At 35.8% G+C, this 17,136-nt stretch overlaps 1 protein-coding gene across 4 annotated transcripts in view; it reads left to right on the top strand.

Annotated features, from left to right (window-relative positions):
• cep131 (centrosomal protein 131) overlaps positions 1-16,377 on the top strand; it is a 32,576-nt gene extending 16,199 nt beyond the window's left edge. For 3 of the 4 annotated variants that reach the window (XM_067430445.1, XM_067430446.1, XM_067430444.1), the window contains 8 exons: positions 2,735-2,842; positions 4,475-4,592; positions 5,832-5,906; positions 6,986-7,128; positions 9,573-9,750; positions 12,415-12,611; positions 12,756-12,816; positions 12,905-16,377. In XM_067430445.1, coding sequence (XP_067286546.1) covers positions 2,735-2,842; positions 4,475-4,592; positions 5,832-5,906; positions 6,986-7,128; positions 9,573-9,750; positions 12,415-12,611; positions 12,756-12,816; positions 12,905-12,976 — 952 coding nt within the window. In that variant the 3' untranslated portion in view covers positions 12,977-16,377. The remainder of the gene's footprint in view (positions 1-2,734; positions 2,843-4,474; positions 4,593-5,831; positions 5,907-6,985; positions 7,129-9,572; positions 9,751-12,414; positions 12,612-12,755; positions 12,817-12,904) is intronic. The other variant, XR_010900322.1, reaches the window with a different exon arrangement.
• The last annotated feature ends 759 nt before the right edge of the window (positions 16,378-17,136 follow it).

Genomic DNA, 17,136 nt, shown 5'->3' with positions numbered 1-17,136 from the left:
AGCGTGCATATCATGAATGCTGGGTCTTGTTTGTTTTCTGAGAATCTACTGAACCTACTGGTAACTTGTTTGCCACGTAGCAATAAAAAAATATACGAAAAACCTTGATTATTCTGGTTAGTCACATTGTACTGCTATTATTTTGAACAATACTGTATAGAGTACCGTATCAATGATTTGAATCTGAATTCGTCGAGAACATTGCGCTCTAGCTTTGTCTTTTTGTCATCAGTTATAACAACTTTTTATAACAACTGTTTCTTAGATTTGTGTGTGTGTGTGTGTTTATAGTTTTGTACATACTCTTGTACGTAAGTAAGGAACAGAGGCTGTTGTTTATAAGTTGGTATAATCAAGAAGGCCTTAATTATTGTTTTGTGTTTGGCTTTATTAAGTATGTTTATGATAAGTTATAATTTTCCTCCCACATCCCATGATTTCTTCTGTTCAGTCCTGGGGCCTGTTCTTCGTATGTCGCTAACTCAGTTAGCTGGATTTGATTGTTGACGATTTGGCTTGATCTCGGATTGTTTGGTTCTTCGAAGCTCATCCTGGACTTGCTGTCATAGAAACAGGTCCGTTAACTTAAACCTGCTCGGGAGCAGGCTTATTTCATGTAAACAGGATTAGATTGCATCTTGAGGTGATACTTAAAATCTGTCCGAGCCACTGCTACTTTATTACAAGAGTTCATTACTCAACCAGGGGCAATACTAATTTAAAATAATAATAAATATAAAAGTTTATTTGAAAATAATATTTTACTGTTGTGTAAAATGTGTGTATAATACTATAGAGACAGTCACTTGATTGAGAGATTTATGTGTGAATTGTGTTGGAATGATTACTTTATAGTATTGGAGGTTTACACACATTGTGCAGTTAATCTTTGTCGTTCATTAATGTGAGGATGACGGATAATATGGGAGTGGCTTGATGCAGTGCAAGAGATGCGGATCATATGATCTTGACTGTTAAGAAACTTTAATTAAAATTGTCACATAACAAATTTGCTTCAAATTGAATTAAAAAGGAAATTACAAAAATGTAAAGGGTGTACAAATATTATAAAATCATGAATATAAATAATTGGGAATCATGGCCATGAAAACAGTGCACATTTAATTTATCTAACTTTTATGTTAGTTTGGTTGTTTGTCTGTTTCTATATAAAGGTCCAGAAATTTGTTTTTTCTTCTTTGACAAGTTTTTTGCCAGGTGGCTTTTTTTAATTAAATGATGTCATTATGTTGTCTTGACGCCAGCCAATCGCTGCATTGCTGATCATAGTTTCGAGTATCGATCATCTGCCCTCTTCAGGGAACACAGGCACGAGCAGTAATCTCAGTTGATTTAATCCAGATATATTAATCCCATCCGCAAATTTGTTTGAAGAACCAAATTAGCCAGAGATCAGTTATCAGGATTAAAAGATCTGGGATCTGTCAAATCATCTCGGATGTATTAAGCAAGGTACGAAGAACGGGCCCCTGGACATATCTTTCACTGTCTAACTGATTTCTGTCAGACCGGTGGACTGTTCATACCTTCATAAGCAGATAAAAAAAGCAGCATGAGTATGCGTGTGTTTGTATGTATGTGTATGACTTAAAGAGAGGGTTATTCTAGAAAGCAGGTTATGCAACATTCCTGGGTCTATTTACGATTGAATAAGAAGATTAGCTGGTTAATTGACTTCAGAGGCATTCCACAACAGTGGGTGTGACATAATATTTAATTGTTGTTTGTTATATTATAATTAAATGTTTATACACGTGATTTGCAATTTATATATTTATCAGGTATTGACCACTGACAGGTTAAGTGAATATTATCTCTTCATCACGGTACCTGTTATTGGGCCAAATTGTGATTGCTAGACGACTGGGTAAGAGCATCTCCAAAACTGCAGCTCTTGTAGAGTGTTCCCATTCTGCAGTGGTCAGTATCTATCAAAAGTGGTCCAGGGAAGGAACAGTGGTGAACCGGAGAAAGGGTCATGGGTGGCCAAGGCTCATTGATGCACGTGGGGAGCAAAGGCTTACCCATGTGGTCAGATCAAACAGACGAGCTACTGCTGGTTAATGCTGGCCCTTATAGAAACGTGTCAGAATACACAGTGTATGGCACTTTGTTGTGTGTGTGTGTGTGAGAAATGTTTTTTTATTTATTATAAAGTACATTTATAACATAAAGCAATCTTTATTTTATTTTACTATTTGGTGCATTTTATTCTCATCTAATTCCTATTGTAGAAAAAGATATGTGACACATCTAGGTTAATCAAGGTTAATAGGATATTAAGTTAACCCTGCTTTCTGAAATCCCAGATGTGTTTTTTCATCCTCTGCATTTTGTGCCCAAATTCACTTTCAAATCAGATAATGGGACAGACATACCCACAATATTAGATAATGACAGTAAACCTTCTAAAAAAGGTTTAAACAAATCCCTAAGACCTTTGCCTGTCTGCAGCTACTGTCGCCAAGATAAGTAGAAAATGGTCACAAACACTAAATTAAGCCAGAGCTTTCCTTAGGTGTTCATTGCACAGTTTTTCATTTTGGACAGTATGTCCAGACAGTAACAGGGATTTGAACTAAATGTACTGTGCGCTTATGTGGCACAGCCAAATTCATTCCTTTAGATCATTGTGTATACAAACAAAGATGAAGTCTAAGTCATTGAATTATGAGAACACAACTGAGTAAATTAATGTGTGTTTTTGTGTCAGGTTTGAGAAACAGCTGCAGGAAGAGGAGAACGCCCTGCAGCAGCAGAAGAGGCGCCTGTATAAGGAGGTGTCAGAGGAGAAAGAGCGAATCACACAGCTCGCAGCCAGGTCAGGTTTAAAGGTTGTTTAAGGTCACATGACCTGGGGTCAGTTCTTCGTACGTGGATTACTCCATTATCTGGATTTTAGTGTTGAAGATTTGACTGATTTAAAGTGGCTTAAAGTTTGTCCCAGTCGCTGCTACTTTCTTACAAGAATACTTTAAAATAATAACTTGAAAATTAATTAGAAAATAATATTATGTATATAGACACAGCCAGTTTTAATCATTGAGATATTTATTTGAGGGAATAATTGCCTAATAACTTGGGGTACTCTCTACACGACAATGATGTACCAAAAACGGAAACGTTTTTAAAGGTTAAATGGATGGGTTAAAAGGTTAAATTTTTTAATTCATGGGTTAAAAGGTAAAAAAATAAAATAAAGTTTGTGTTTTCAGGCCCCAAAATGGCATTTTCGTGTAAATACACGGTCAAAAAGTTTTCAGTTTTTAGTTGAAAACAGTAAACAGCCCCTTAGTAAAAACATTAAAAAAAATGTTCTTGACCTTTAGGAAAATGTAATTAATGCTGTCACTTAACAAATTAAATTGAAATGACCTTATGAATCAATTTATATTTAAAATTAAATGAATTGCTAATTACAAAATTTAAATAAAAATGTAAAGCCTGTACAAATACCAGAAATCATGAAATAACATTTATAATACATAAATTAAATGTGCTCTATGTCATGTCGTTTTGGTCCTTCCTTGGTCTTTCTTTATAAAGGTCCAGAAATTTGTCATGTTTTTGGGTCAGGTGTGTGATGTTCTTTTTTTAATATGATGATGTCATTACATGGCTCTCTTGCTGCCAGCAAATCGCTGCATTTCTCATCATGGTTTCAAGTATCAATATATCTGCCCTTTCCAATGAACACGAGCATGCAGTGATCTCAGACAACTTAATCCAGATATTTTAATCAAATCAGCAAATTAGTTTGAAGAACCAAATGATCCAGAGATCAGTTGTCACAATTAGAAGATCTGGCATCCTCCAAATCATCTCAGATGTATTAAGCAATGTACGAAGAACAGACCCCACACCCCAGGCCCACTGAGCAATTGGGTGCCAAATGTTGCTAGCTAGGATTTGTTAGAAGTACACTATGAAACTTCAACACTTTTCCTTGTTCATAATGGTTTATTTTTGTCCAATTTTCAAGTACAAATATCCTATTAAATAAAATCTTAAATATCTACATTTTCAGAGAATGCTTTTTGAATCTTGTTGTTTTTTTTCCGGAGTAATGCTTTAAACAAGGAAAAAATCCAAGGGAGCAAGAACTATAAGATGTATTACATAAAAAGTTTTTAAAAATCTTATGAATAACTGTAACCACAGTTATAAAACATTATAATTCTTGTCTAATCACTGAACACACCGTAATAAAGTATAAAGCATTAAACTCATGTATTTCAGATACAACAAGGGATATACAAATAAAAAAATGCATTTTAACTTTGGTTACAATAAATTATGAGACATTAAACCTTTATTATGCATTATAAATAAAGGTTTTGAGTAAGGTGTGTTTTTGTTGTTGTTTTTTACAGTTACTGTCCAAAATAGAGGGACAGATGATACATTCAAGTTAGGTTTAAACTAAATGTGAATGTGTTTGGGTATGATATAGGCAACATTCTGAGCTGGAAGACTTAAGAAAGCAGTTGGAAGACAACAGCTCTTTGGCAGGAAGAGCATTGAGAGAAGAACTCGAGAAAAGTAGAGATGAGCAGGAGAGACGTCACCAGGTAACACCCTTACATCTAGTCATATTAGTCTACACAAACAGTTATGAATTCAAGTTAAGCATTTTTCCATCATTTTACTCTGCCTCTTCTTTCTTGCATCAAACACAAAAGATGTTTAGCCATTTTTTTTGCAATACAATGAAAGTTGGTAGGTGTTGTCATCATTCACTTTCATTGAATAGAAAAGAGCAATTTTGACATTCTACCAGATCTTTTTTGTTGTTGTTTATATGTGATTTCCACACAAGAAAGAAAATCATACATGTTTGGTTTCTGTCCTTCGGATGAGATGTTAAACCGAGGTCCCAACTCTCTGTGGTCATTAAAAATCCCAGGATGTCCTTCGATAAAGTGTAGGGGTGTAACCCCGGTATCCTGACCAAATTTGCCCATTGGCCCCTGTCCATCATGGCCTCCTAATAATTCCCATATAATTATTGGCCTAATCACTCTGTCTCATCTCCACCAATCAGCTGGTGTGTGGTGAGTGTTCTGGTGCAATATGGCTGCCGTCGCATCATCCAGGTGGATGCTGCACAGTGGTGGTGGCTGAGGAGATTCCCCCTTCTATATGTAAAACTTATTACAGCATATAAATGTAATTAATTATTATTATTATTTGAGGTTAAGTCCGTTATAATAGAACTCTTATTTTGGGGGTGAACTCTCCCATCTCACTGTGCATTACTTTCAAAAATTATAATGCAACCAATCACATGTTTTGTGACAGCTGATTTGCAGAAGTATTTCAGTAAGACAGTAATAACACTATATAACACAAAACTATGTATATGTATGCATGTATGTATGTATGTGTGTATGTATGTATGTATGTAAATAATAAAAAAAATTGTACAGTTTGTGATTTTGAGAAATAAGTGTTCCAAATAAAGTGTGTACTGTCCGATCTGTAATGGATAAGCGTTTTGTAAATCCCATTTGGACCTCATAGAGATGACTCATTTAGGCACTTATTTCCAAAAAAAGCTTATATTTGAAAAGAGCATAATATTTAATCACCTGCCCTCTGTACATCATTCCTAACCTAGTTTGTTTTTTTGCCCAAGGCTTTTTTTTTAGACCAGAACTCAAATTACCTGTCTGTTTAGACGTGTAAATTTGTGTTTTGTGGGGCAATGTTTGCAGATGTCACAAGAAAACACCTTTTGTGGCAATATAGAAATGTCAGGTCTCATTCTTTTGGTTCTTTTAATTGTGTTTGTCTACATTTTTCATTAGGTTGAAGTTAAGGCCCTGAAGGAAAGACTCGAAATTGAGAAACAGACGTGGGAAGAAAATTATATGAAAAAAGAGGTATGTTGTTTATGTGAGTTTTGGAATGAGTTTATATATTTTATCTTGTACTACACTTATTTGACATGCTTACAGAGTAAGAAGCAATTGTATGTGTGTATGCATATGTTTAGAATTTGTGTCAAATGTACAGGTGCTGGTCATATAACTAGAATATCATCAAAAATTGTTTTACTAATTCCATTCAAAAAGTGAAACTTGTATATTATATTCATTCATTACACACAGACTGATATATTTCAAATTCAAATGTTTATTTATTTTAATTTTGATGATTATAACTGACAACTTATGAAAATCCCAAATTTAGTATCTCAGAAAATTAGCATAGTGTGAAAATTTTCAATATTGTAGTCACCTAGTGCCACACTCTGATCAGTTAATTAACTCAAAACACCTGCAAAGGCCTTTAAATGGTCTCACATGCTGCGGCCCAATTCGCCTACTTATACTACGTCCTAAACGTATGTACTCTTTTTGTGAAGACAAAGTACATACTTTTGAGTGTGTAGCAGAAAAGTATGCAAGCTTCGGGACATACTACTTCGCCATCTTTAACGGACTGCTTAGTTACGTAAATGCCGTCACCATTTTACTGCCTTGTCAATCATGGTCTGATTCGACACAGTTCAAATCCTCCACATTCAGTTTAATTTCCTACCATATCGGTGAGAAATGTAGCCACACGTTGATTAGCCATTTTTAGGTCTTTAATGCAGAGACTCTCCTCGTGTTTGCAGTTTAAATATAATGATGCACTTAAAACTTAATGGCCACACGTGTCATTACAAAAGTTCACAATGCTGCTGCAGGTGAAATATAATGTGGACAGGACAACACTGAATAAATATTTTTTTGTCAGGTTAAATACTGATAGTTGGTCCTTCAAACCCCTTTATCTGAACCTCTCTACTTAACCGTCGGACCCGCACATCCGTTCTCGGGTTTAGTGTTTTTACCCACCCCTGATACCAACAAATGTCATAATCAAGGAAGGTTTAAATGGTTTAGAAGTGCAAGTGTGTGTAATGTTAAAAAGTCTCTAAGGTCAGCTCAAAACACAGTGTTTCCTTTCACAGGAAGCATGGCTGCTGAGCAGAGAGAGGGAGCTTAAAGAGGAAGTGCGTCGAGGGAGAGACAAAGAGATTGAGCTGGCCATTCAGAGACTAGAGGAGGAGACCAGAGGGGCAAGAGAGGAGTGTGAGAGAGCAGCTGAGAACCGGTGTGTTTCCCTTTCCTGTTTATGTGAATGTGTGCGTGCATGCGGAAAGCTGAATAGCACAGGACCTTACATATTAATTTACTCTTACAGTTTTTCATTAGTTAATTTCCACTGGTGGTAAGACTTAGCCTGACGTGGTCATACTCAATTCTAGTCAGAATATGAGTCTGAAACTGCTCCATTGGGCTGTGATTATGAGGCGTGTTTCAACCGAACCAGGAAAGACCTCAATTGGATAGAGCTACAACCAATCAGAGCAACGAAGCGACGTCAACAGAGCTCAACTGCACTGTGTTGCCAAGTCCACGTTTTTTTTTTTTTTCGCGGGTTGTTTTCTATGTCTGCGGGTTGAAGCGACTGTTGTGTGATATATAGACCCATGAGTGCGAATTTTAGCAGGCAACCTTGCCAAAATAACACATTTTACCCCCCAAACACCTTTTTTTTTTTTCGGAAACCCCCCGAGAAGCTATTGTTTAGGGCTAGTAGTTGGCGGGTTTTGTTTTAAAAACTTGACAACCCTGTCTGCACGTGTGCTGGAATAAACGATCTTTTCCCGTGTTGTAAAAAAATAAAAGAATTTATTGATACACAGAGTACTTGCCCAACATGATCATCATCTTTGAGAGAAATTATGAAGGTGAATGCATATACAAACAAGCTCTCCGTTCAGGATTTGAACAAATATAATCCAAGCCCCTTTGATGACGTGCATGATTACGTTACTGTTGATCATCTGTCCGTCATCGTCTAAAGCCCGCCCTGATGATTTCATTGGTCTGAACAGTTTCTGTTCGGAGATAATTACTCCTCTATGGAGCGAGGCCAGACCAAACTGCCCGACCTAAAAATTTGTTGGCAGGGCTAAGTTCGGCTGGCATCCAGGCTAGGTAAGACTTGTATGTGGTACAAATTTCAGTTTTCCGGTAGACCAGTAGAACCATACTGTTCAAAGTTAAAATTCTAAACAAACGATACAAAAATACATAATAAAATGATTATAGTACTTGATAGCCATTCCTACTAATCACTTTGGCTGGTTACATATTATATATAATGTATGTATTTTTTAATGTCTTTTAAAAAGGTATCTGGAATAATAAACTAAGTCCAATGTAGTGTTGTCAAAAATAGATTTTTCAATACATATCAATTCTGAAATATCTGAAACGCTTCCAATACTCATTTTCCGCAGTATAGCTACTCGATACTAGCTGCACTTTCTCTCTCTCTTGTGATCTCTCTGACAGCGAGCTCACACACACACCCTTCTGCCCTCACTCACTTGTTTCATTTGCTCAGGGCTTGAATTCCGGCATGAGATTGCGCATAATTTTATTCAGTCCTGCAGATCTTGTGCTCACACCCAAAGTGTGTGCACATAAAGCCACCTTAAGATTGTTTTTGCTGCTTAATGCGCTTAAACAAATACACTCAAAATAATGTCAACGCTGGTCTCTGTGAGTATTCACTTAAACATTGTCAGTTATGTTTACATAAATGTAAACAGTTGAGAAAGAAAATGAATGTCTATCAGTATAATGGATCCGTGCGCCAGGTCTATATATATATATATATATATATATATATATATATATATATATATATATATATATATATATATATATATATATATATATATATACATACCGTACAGGCCAAAAGTTTAGACACATTACTATTTGTAATGTTTTTGAAAGAAGTTTCTTCTGCTCATCAAGCCTGCATCTAATATGATGATTCATTATCAAAGTTGAAAACAGTTCTGCTGCTTAATGTGATACTTTTTTATAATACTTTGATGAATAAAAAGTAAAAAAAAAAAAAAAAAAAAAAAAGCACATTTTTTAAAAATAGAAATTGTTTGTAACAACATTATACACTACTGGTCAGTAATTTGGGGTCAGTCTTTTTTTTTCCCCTTTCTTTTTTTGAAATAAATCAATAATTTTATTCAGCAAGGATGTGTTAAATTGATAGTAAAGGAGATTTATATTATTTGACAATGTTTTTATTTTGAATAAATGCAGTTCTTTTGAACCTTTTATTCATCAAATATATTAGGCAGCATAACTGTTTTCCAACACTCATAATAAATCAGAATAATAGAATGATTTTCTGAAGGATCATGTGAGACTGAAGACTGGAGTAACGATCCTGAAAATTCAGCTTTGCATCACAGAAAAAAATGATCATTTAAAGTATAATAAATTGAAAACCAAATATTTTAAATTGCGATAATATATCACAATATAAAAATGTTTCTGTATTTTTGAACAAATAAATGCAGGCTTGATGAGCAAAAGAAACTTCTTTCAAAAATATAGTTTTTATTTAGGATATATGGTCATTTACATTTAAGTCACTGAAGCCCATTCATTCAACATATGGCAGAAGAACTGTGTTTTTTACGACCTGTGTATAAATGTGTATGGTGTGTGCAGGATAAAGCGTGTGAGAGAGAAATATGAGGTCGAGATCAGAGATCTGGAGCGCTCAGAGCGGGAGGCACTGCAGAAACAGCAAGAGATGAGAGAGAAACACAGTGAGAGTGAGGCAGAGCTCCTCCGACTGCAGTCGCTGTTACGACAACGAGAGCAAGAGATAAACGACCTCACCCAGGTAACCGTCATCACAGGCACACTGCTTTGTTTGTCCATGCTCGTTATAGTTAAAAGGTGACTTATAAATCTACATACTCCATGGTAGATTTCTTGGTGGAGTTGGGAATCGTAAGGATTCCATTTCCACATAATGATTCTATTAACAACAATTGGTCCTAACTATATACTAAACAACAATAACAGTCAGTACTTATTACATAATTAGACAGATTTAAGGGTGCTTTCAAACTGTTCGATTGATTGGTCTGAATTTGATTGTTCCGCTGGATTGTGGTCACGTATTATTTGCGTCTGAGCCGCAGTATGCTTGCATCATCAAAGCAGCTTTACCCCGTTGCATGGTGACGATGACGCAGGAGAAGGCGGCAAAAGGCATAGCGTTGCTTACTTCACTTTTATATTTAGTTTTTTTAACATTTGGTTTTGTTTGTAAAGAACGCATAATAGCACTTATGTGTCTATCTCCTGCCAATATACTGCAATAAATGTTCTAATGGAATGGGCAAGGCCATTTCTGCTAAAGTGAGATGGTGTGCACTGCGTCCACCATGCTTGTCTGAAAAATGAGTGAGAACAAACACAGTTGCAGCAAACCCTACAGGTGTTCACAGGAACCGTACCAGACACCACCCTTTTGATACAGACTTGGGAGTTTCTTAAGTCAGGAAAACAGCATTTACACCATCCAAATGAACCGATGTCTGACATCAAATGAACCTGGGTGCGCACCAAAAGTCTCATAAGCTCTAAATACACACAACACTTTAACAAATTTGTTATTTTGTACAAATAACGACTTGCGGTTCAGTAAGTCAGGAAGTGCTCAGACTGACTCAGTGAGTCATCCAGGTAAAATGCTTTGCTACTTGTTTCTCTAAAAGCATGACAAACAGGATAACTTTTGACCCTTTCTGTTTAATGTTACACCTAACTGTGGCAGTGTGTGAAACAAATAGATTACCAATTGTGGTTAGATAAGATGTCCGGGATCAGAGTTAGCACATGACAACACAAGACCAGTTGCTTCACTCTTTCACTACAGCTGAGAATGTCACCAAACTTTTTAAAAAATGTCCCAAATTTGTATAATTTCATTAAATAAATCAAGCTTATTTTAAGACTTTTTAAACTGTTTTATTTGCATATTTATTTATTGGAGTGTCTATTTACATAAAAAAAAATATCGTGCCTTGTTGGCAAGTGCTTTTCACACTAGCGCCGCTTAACAATGCCTGGCTGTGACGAGCAAGATTTTAAAAAACTGCCCATAGGCCAGTGGCCTCAGTGGCACAATCAGTAAAGCATATGCATGGCTAATAGATCTCTGTTTTGTCTCGATCAACACTGCAACACTGCCTTTGCCAAGCTTGCTCCTCTCTCTTTTCTCATCAAAAATCACATCGGAAAGCATTTATTTTCAATAAAAATTAAGAAAATGGTCTAAATGTGAAAAAGTGCCAAACAAAATGTTTAATAATAATAAATGCATTTAAAAGCAATAAAAGCATTGGGTAGGGTTAGGGATCGGTGTAAGCAAGGCTTTTATTGTCCCTTTAAGGCAGCATTTCATTTAATAATTTAATTAAAATTAATAATTTATACGGTTATTTTTGCATCCAGTAATGTACAACAATACTGAGGTCCAAATAGTATGCATCTGTCAAAATAAATGATAAAATACATGTAATTACTATTTATATGGCAAAGAACTGCTACTTTCTTTTTTTATACTTTCTTTTTTTTTTTTTTTTTTTACAAGAAGAAAAGATAAACACACAGACCAAGGGACATCAGGCACACTTATCGTAGATTAACAGAAGTGCTCAACATCATGTAAAACGGAAGAGGAAAAAAAAAAGAAAAGGGGAAAAATGAAATAAATAAATTAAAGGCAAATCCATCTCAATTTGTATTTAGATAAAATATAATTTTTTTCCCCAGAATGCTTCACATTTCTTTCAGGCATTTCTTAAAATCCAAATGTTCCATAACATAAATTTCCTTAACTATTTCTATCCATTCATCAATTGTCGGGGAATCTTTGCTTAGCCATTTCCTAGTTATTGCTTTCTTGCTAGCTGTTAAAAGTATTTGTAACAAATATCTTTCTCAGTCCCATTGGTAGATTTTCTAAATATATAAAACTGAAATTAAATTCGAGCTCTGAGCCAAATATTGTCCTAATTACCTTCACCGCCTCTATCCAATACAAAGAAATAATAGGGCATTCCAGAGAACTCTGCTTTCATGTGGTGTAAATAGAATATTACTATTTTCACTTCTACAGAATTTACAGCTATTTGCACTTGGTGTGAATATCATCTACGCTAAGAAAATATGTTTTTTTACAGCGGCTATTTGCACTAAGTGTAAATAGAATAATGCATTTGGTGTAAATAGAGACTAGTTTTTATTTACACTTAGTGCAAATAGCCGCTGCCTTTATTTATTTAAATATGAAATGCCGTGGGTTTAAATGGAGATTTGCCATTCTAAGCATATCAGTATGTGTTGTGTTTTCAGTCAACTATAATCCTTATATATATATATATATATATATATATATATATATATATATATATATATATATATATATATATATAATGCATATAATATAATACATATAATGGTTTGTCTGTCACTTTTCATGGAATGGCTACAGGCTCGTGATAAGCTGTCAGACGAACGCCGCAGCCTAGCAGAAGTGATCAGACAAGAGTTTGCTGAGCGGCTTGTAGAAACAGAGGAAGAGAATAGGAGGATGAAGATGGAGGTCTCGGAAGCCAAAGCGCGACTCCGCTTAGAGGTGGAGCGAGTAAGCAGAGAGAAAGAAGAGGAGCTTGCAGAAGTGCATCAGAGGTCAGAGGCAAATTGTATTTTTCCTTTAGTTCCTTGTTTGATATGCAACAGGATTAGCTTTAAACCTGCAGATGAGGTGTTTTATGTTTGAGTTAAGTTCCTTGTGTCATCCACAATTCAAATTGTTTTCTCTTCCTTTAATAGAGTAAAGTCAGCTATTTTGAAGAAGGAAGAGACCGTTAATAACTTGCGAAAGCAGCATGAGGTATGTTGCAGCACGATTAATTCAATGTATTTGTCTGTTGCAGTAAGTGCATTTTGATTTACAACTTGTCTTTTCCTCTGTCTTTCAGGCTGCGGTGAAGAGGGCAGATCATCTCGAGTCTTTGTTGGAACAGCAAAGAAAACAGCTTTTAGGGAAATGATTGATAAGTTAGGGCATTAACCCCTCCCATCGCCACCACCCCTTCCATCTATACTGTCCTCCTGCACAAAGGAACTTTCTCTTTATTAGTTTTTTTATTTATTTTGGTCGTTTGGATGAAATTATGGATTCTGGGTGGACATTTTGGTTCCACCAAACTTCTCATCCAGAAGGGCAGGCGGCCTTTGGCATTTCCATGGGAACAAGGCAAGAAATGAGAGGAATTTAATCTTCTCCAAGATTCCAGGAGAGGCTTTTGTGGGTCTCTTTTTCACGGATATGACAATTACAGATTCCGTTCAGCCACTGGTTTCACACAGCCAGACAAATTAACTTAAAAACTCTTTAAATCTATTATGTTGTTGAATCTTACAAAACCTCATCTCATAAACTTGTGCATATTTCACCCCAGAATCAAAATATATACATTTTAATAAAATAAGGCTCATTTAGCACAAAAAACAAAAACATAATATATTATTTAAGTTGTAAAGTATTTATACAACATAGTATTTTTATAACTTTAATTTGCTTATTGTAATTTTTTTTTATAACATAGTAAATGGATATCTGATAAGAATCATAATCGAGATTAATGGGAATTGCAAAACTCAAAAGTAAACAATAATGAAAGTTCACATTGTGGCAAAATGTGATTGATTGTCATGGAAATGGTCATAATGCAAAATGGTCCTAAAATAAGCATAATATTTTTAAAGCAAAATAGTATTTCTTATATACAATTTTTGGGATTTGAGGGTAAAATCTATATGCATTTGTAAGATAAAAAAAGATCCTGTGGTAAAGCCTGTTTTGCTGGGCACTAAGGCATTCACAGTAAACTGTTCCAGATGTTTCTGTAACTACTTGCCCACTTCCTGTCTCTCTCCAGCGCTGGATAAGGGGAATGGGTGGAGATTACAGTGGACAGGAGAAGTGGGAAGAGCAAAGGCTTTGATACTGAGCAGAGAAGTTAACTCTTCACACTAAAGAGGAGAGTTCTAACCCCCCACCGACACAAACATCCCTACCCCCCCTGCCTTTTGTAAGTTGCATACAGATGCCTTTTGTCCCTATCCCCCTCAGGGCTATCTCTAAATTACAGGAGATGTCCCAGGAGCCCCCAGGACACCCAAACATGCTCACACAGAGCCCTCAGTGAAGCCCAGTTCTAGTTCAGATGGCAGCACAGCTAGGCGATGGAGATTTTAGATGGTTTGTTGACAGCAAAGCAGTAAGTGGAGAAGATAAGTATGGAGTGTCTCGTTAGATTGATGGGGACTGACAGTAGATTGAACGGCTCTCACGGAATGTATGTGCAGCATTTTGGACATACTGAGGTGAGAGACCAGGATGAGATTCGAGTTGAGATGGATATAGAAAGTTGGGTAGATAAGAAATAGCAGATGGATAGAAAATAAAGAGGATAATAGTGTTTATAATTGGGGACAGCAGAGCTGGGTTGGACAGAAACTCATGGGACAGGATGACTGTGATTCGCCAAGTAGGATGTTCCTGAATCAACATACAGGGTTCCCGTTGTTGTGGAATTTTATGATTGTTTCCCAGGCCAAGATAGTCATTGAAAAGAATAAAATATTAAGTCATGCAAAAAACAGAAATAATAAATATGTACCTTATTTGCCTACCAATAACACTGCTTGCAAGCCACTTTTGCCTAAAAAAGTTTTGTCAACTAGGTTTTTAAGTTTACTAAAAAAAAACATTTATTGAAAAGAAATAAAGTATAAATAAATGAAAAACGTAACCTTAAAAATCGAAATGAAAAATATGAATAAAAAAAATACTAAAACAAAACTGAAATAAGTCAAATTAAAGCTAATTCAAAATATTAGAAAAACACTAATAAAACTGCCCAAAGCATATAAATTACTAAAGCTGAAAATAAAATAAATTAATAAAAGCTAATCCAAAATATTATTAAATACGATAATAATATTAGTCTGACCTTGTTGGTCCTACTCCTAATGAAACATATTCAAGCCTCGATTAGCATTATCAGTTTACATTTTTCCACTGGATTGTGTAGTCTATTGTTCAGAATTTCCTTTTCCTTTTTCCTTACAGGAATGTTGTTCTTGCACTAAGTTGTGTTTTAATGTTGATCCTGGAATGCTTCTCTCTTGGTGAAATTACTGTGAGCCAGGAGAGATGTCGCATGACTGGTATTCATTCTGTGGTTAAATGCCAATCCTCCTATCTCTTTCGTTCCCTCTCAGTGATGTATACCAAGCGTTCGACCTGAGAAAAGCAGAGACGAATTCAGCAGGAGTTGGGGTGGCAGGGTGGGGGAGGTGCTTCAAAACTCCCACAAGTCTCCATTGTTTCTTTCTACAAGGTCCCAACCTTTTTATCCCTTCCCTTTTGGTTTTATAAGGAGAATCCTGTCTAAAACGTGAATAAAAAGGGTGCAGGCCAGAAAAGCATTAAATATTAGGAATATTATCTTGGGAATGTTTTACCTAGGTGTTCCGATTGGGCAACTTTAGGGAAATTCCATTTAAAATGTATCTTTATCTTCAAAATTCTACCCTTGTAAGAGAAGTTGATTTATGAGGCAAAATTTTAAAGTTGAAATACATGTGCGAGCCGTAACGTACTTCCTGACCAATGCTAGACCGCTTTCTTGTACCATTGTTTGATGGATTTTGTATATCAGATTCTTACTGATGTGTGAGCTCTTTAGTCAACAGAACCACATCGAAAAGGTCAGAGTGAAAAGTGCCTCATTCCTGTTCTCTAATGAGTGGATCAGATGTCTCATTCAGTGAGCTCAAACTCTCCTCACTGCAGACCTATTGCAAAATACAGGAGGCTCTGTCATGTGGCTCAAGCGTAAATACTGAGGCATCATTTCATGACTCACCTGTTGACATCACACTTAAATGTGTATCCAAAATCAGTTGGATGCAGTTGATTAGAAGCCTAGTGTTGGGATCAAAGCGTCAAAACATTCTGAGAATGTTTCAGATGCGTTTCGTGTAGGTCAGAAGCAGACTGGCAGCAGATGCAGGTCCTTGGCTGTCTTTCCGCCTTTGACTGGCAGTGTGGTTGGCATGGTCAGTGCATGTCAGTCCCACTCGTGCCAATGAACCATTCTTTTGTGAGTGTAGTGTTTAATAGCCAAGCGCCGGTCGCCATTTTCCTGGCATTTTGTAACTGTGGTCTGAAAAAACACTACTTTAATTATCTTAATTAATGTCTGGGATCATTTCTTCTTCGAACTACTCTCTCTCTGTGTTTTTAAAATGTTTGTTTTGCATGTCTGAGTTTTTAAGTAAATTAAATGTTCCCTTTAACATGTAGCTCTTAATTTGATTTATTTACACACACCCTGTATATTTGGATCATTGTGTTTAATAGCTGTTTTTTTTTTTTTTTTTTTTTTTTTTTAACAGTGAAGAATCTTGTGAGTATGAAAATAAATCTTGAAAATGAGCCTGACTTTTTTTTTCTTTCTTCTCCCTCATGCAATAGCCAGTAATTACATAAATCACTCCCATTCTCCACAGTCCACTCCCTGAGTGTCCCAAGTTTAACTTGGGACAACGTTCAGAAGTGGTGCTTTTTCTTTGGTTTTTAATCCTTGCAGAAATTGTCTGCAGCAGGTTCTTGGTTTAACCTGCCCTTTTGTTCGTTTAAGCTTGTTCAGTGTGAAACTGTTGATTCAAGCCATTTCCACATTGGAACTTCCGCTCTTTATTGCCATCTTATCTGGGAGTTTTTATCGAACTATTCTGTACTTGGATAGTTGACTAAAGATTAATCATTAAAACTGACAGTTCACTGAAAGCACTGAAACTGAAAGTTCAGTAATATTTATACATTTAAAAATGTATTCGTTACACAATACAAGTGAAGCTTTTGGTGGCCAGTAATCGGACCTATACTATGCACTTTCCCTTGCATTTAGATTAGTTTTAGCCTTGAAGCTATCAGTCGTCATTTGGAAAAAGACGTGGCAGTCTCGGGAGAATGATCAAGCAAATAGAGACAGTGTAGCACCATAACATTCAAAAGGGTCATATTTATGCACAAGATAAAGCAGAATCATCCATGAATCCATCCAATCCCTACCGTATATGACATAAAGAAGTATAGTAAGAGAGGGTAAACAAGATCACATGTTCAAATGTATGT

The sequence above is a fragment of the Pseudorasbora parva genome, chromosome 21 (assembly GCF_024679245.1).
Source record: "Pseudorasbora parva isolate DD20220531a chromosome 21, ASM2467924v1, whole genome shotgun sequence".
Lineage (NCBI taxonomy): Eukaryota > Metazoa > Chordata > Actinopteri > Cypriniformes > Gobionidae > Pseudorasbora > Pseudorasbora parva.
This window is presented reverse-complemented; position numbering and strand designations above follow the sequence as displayed.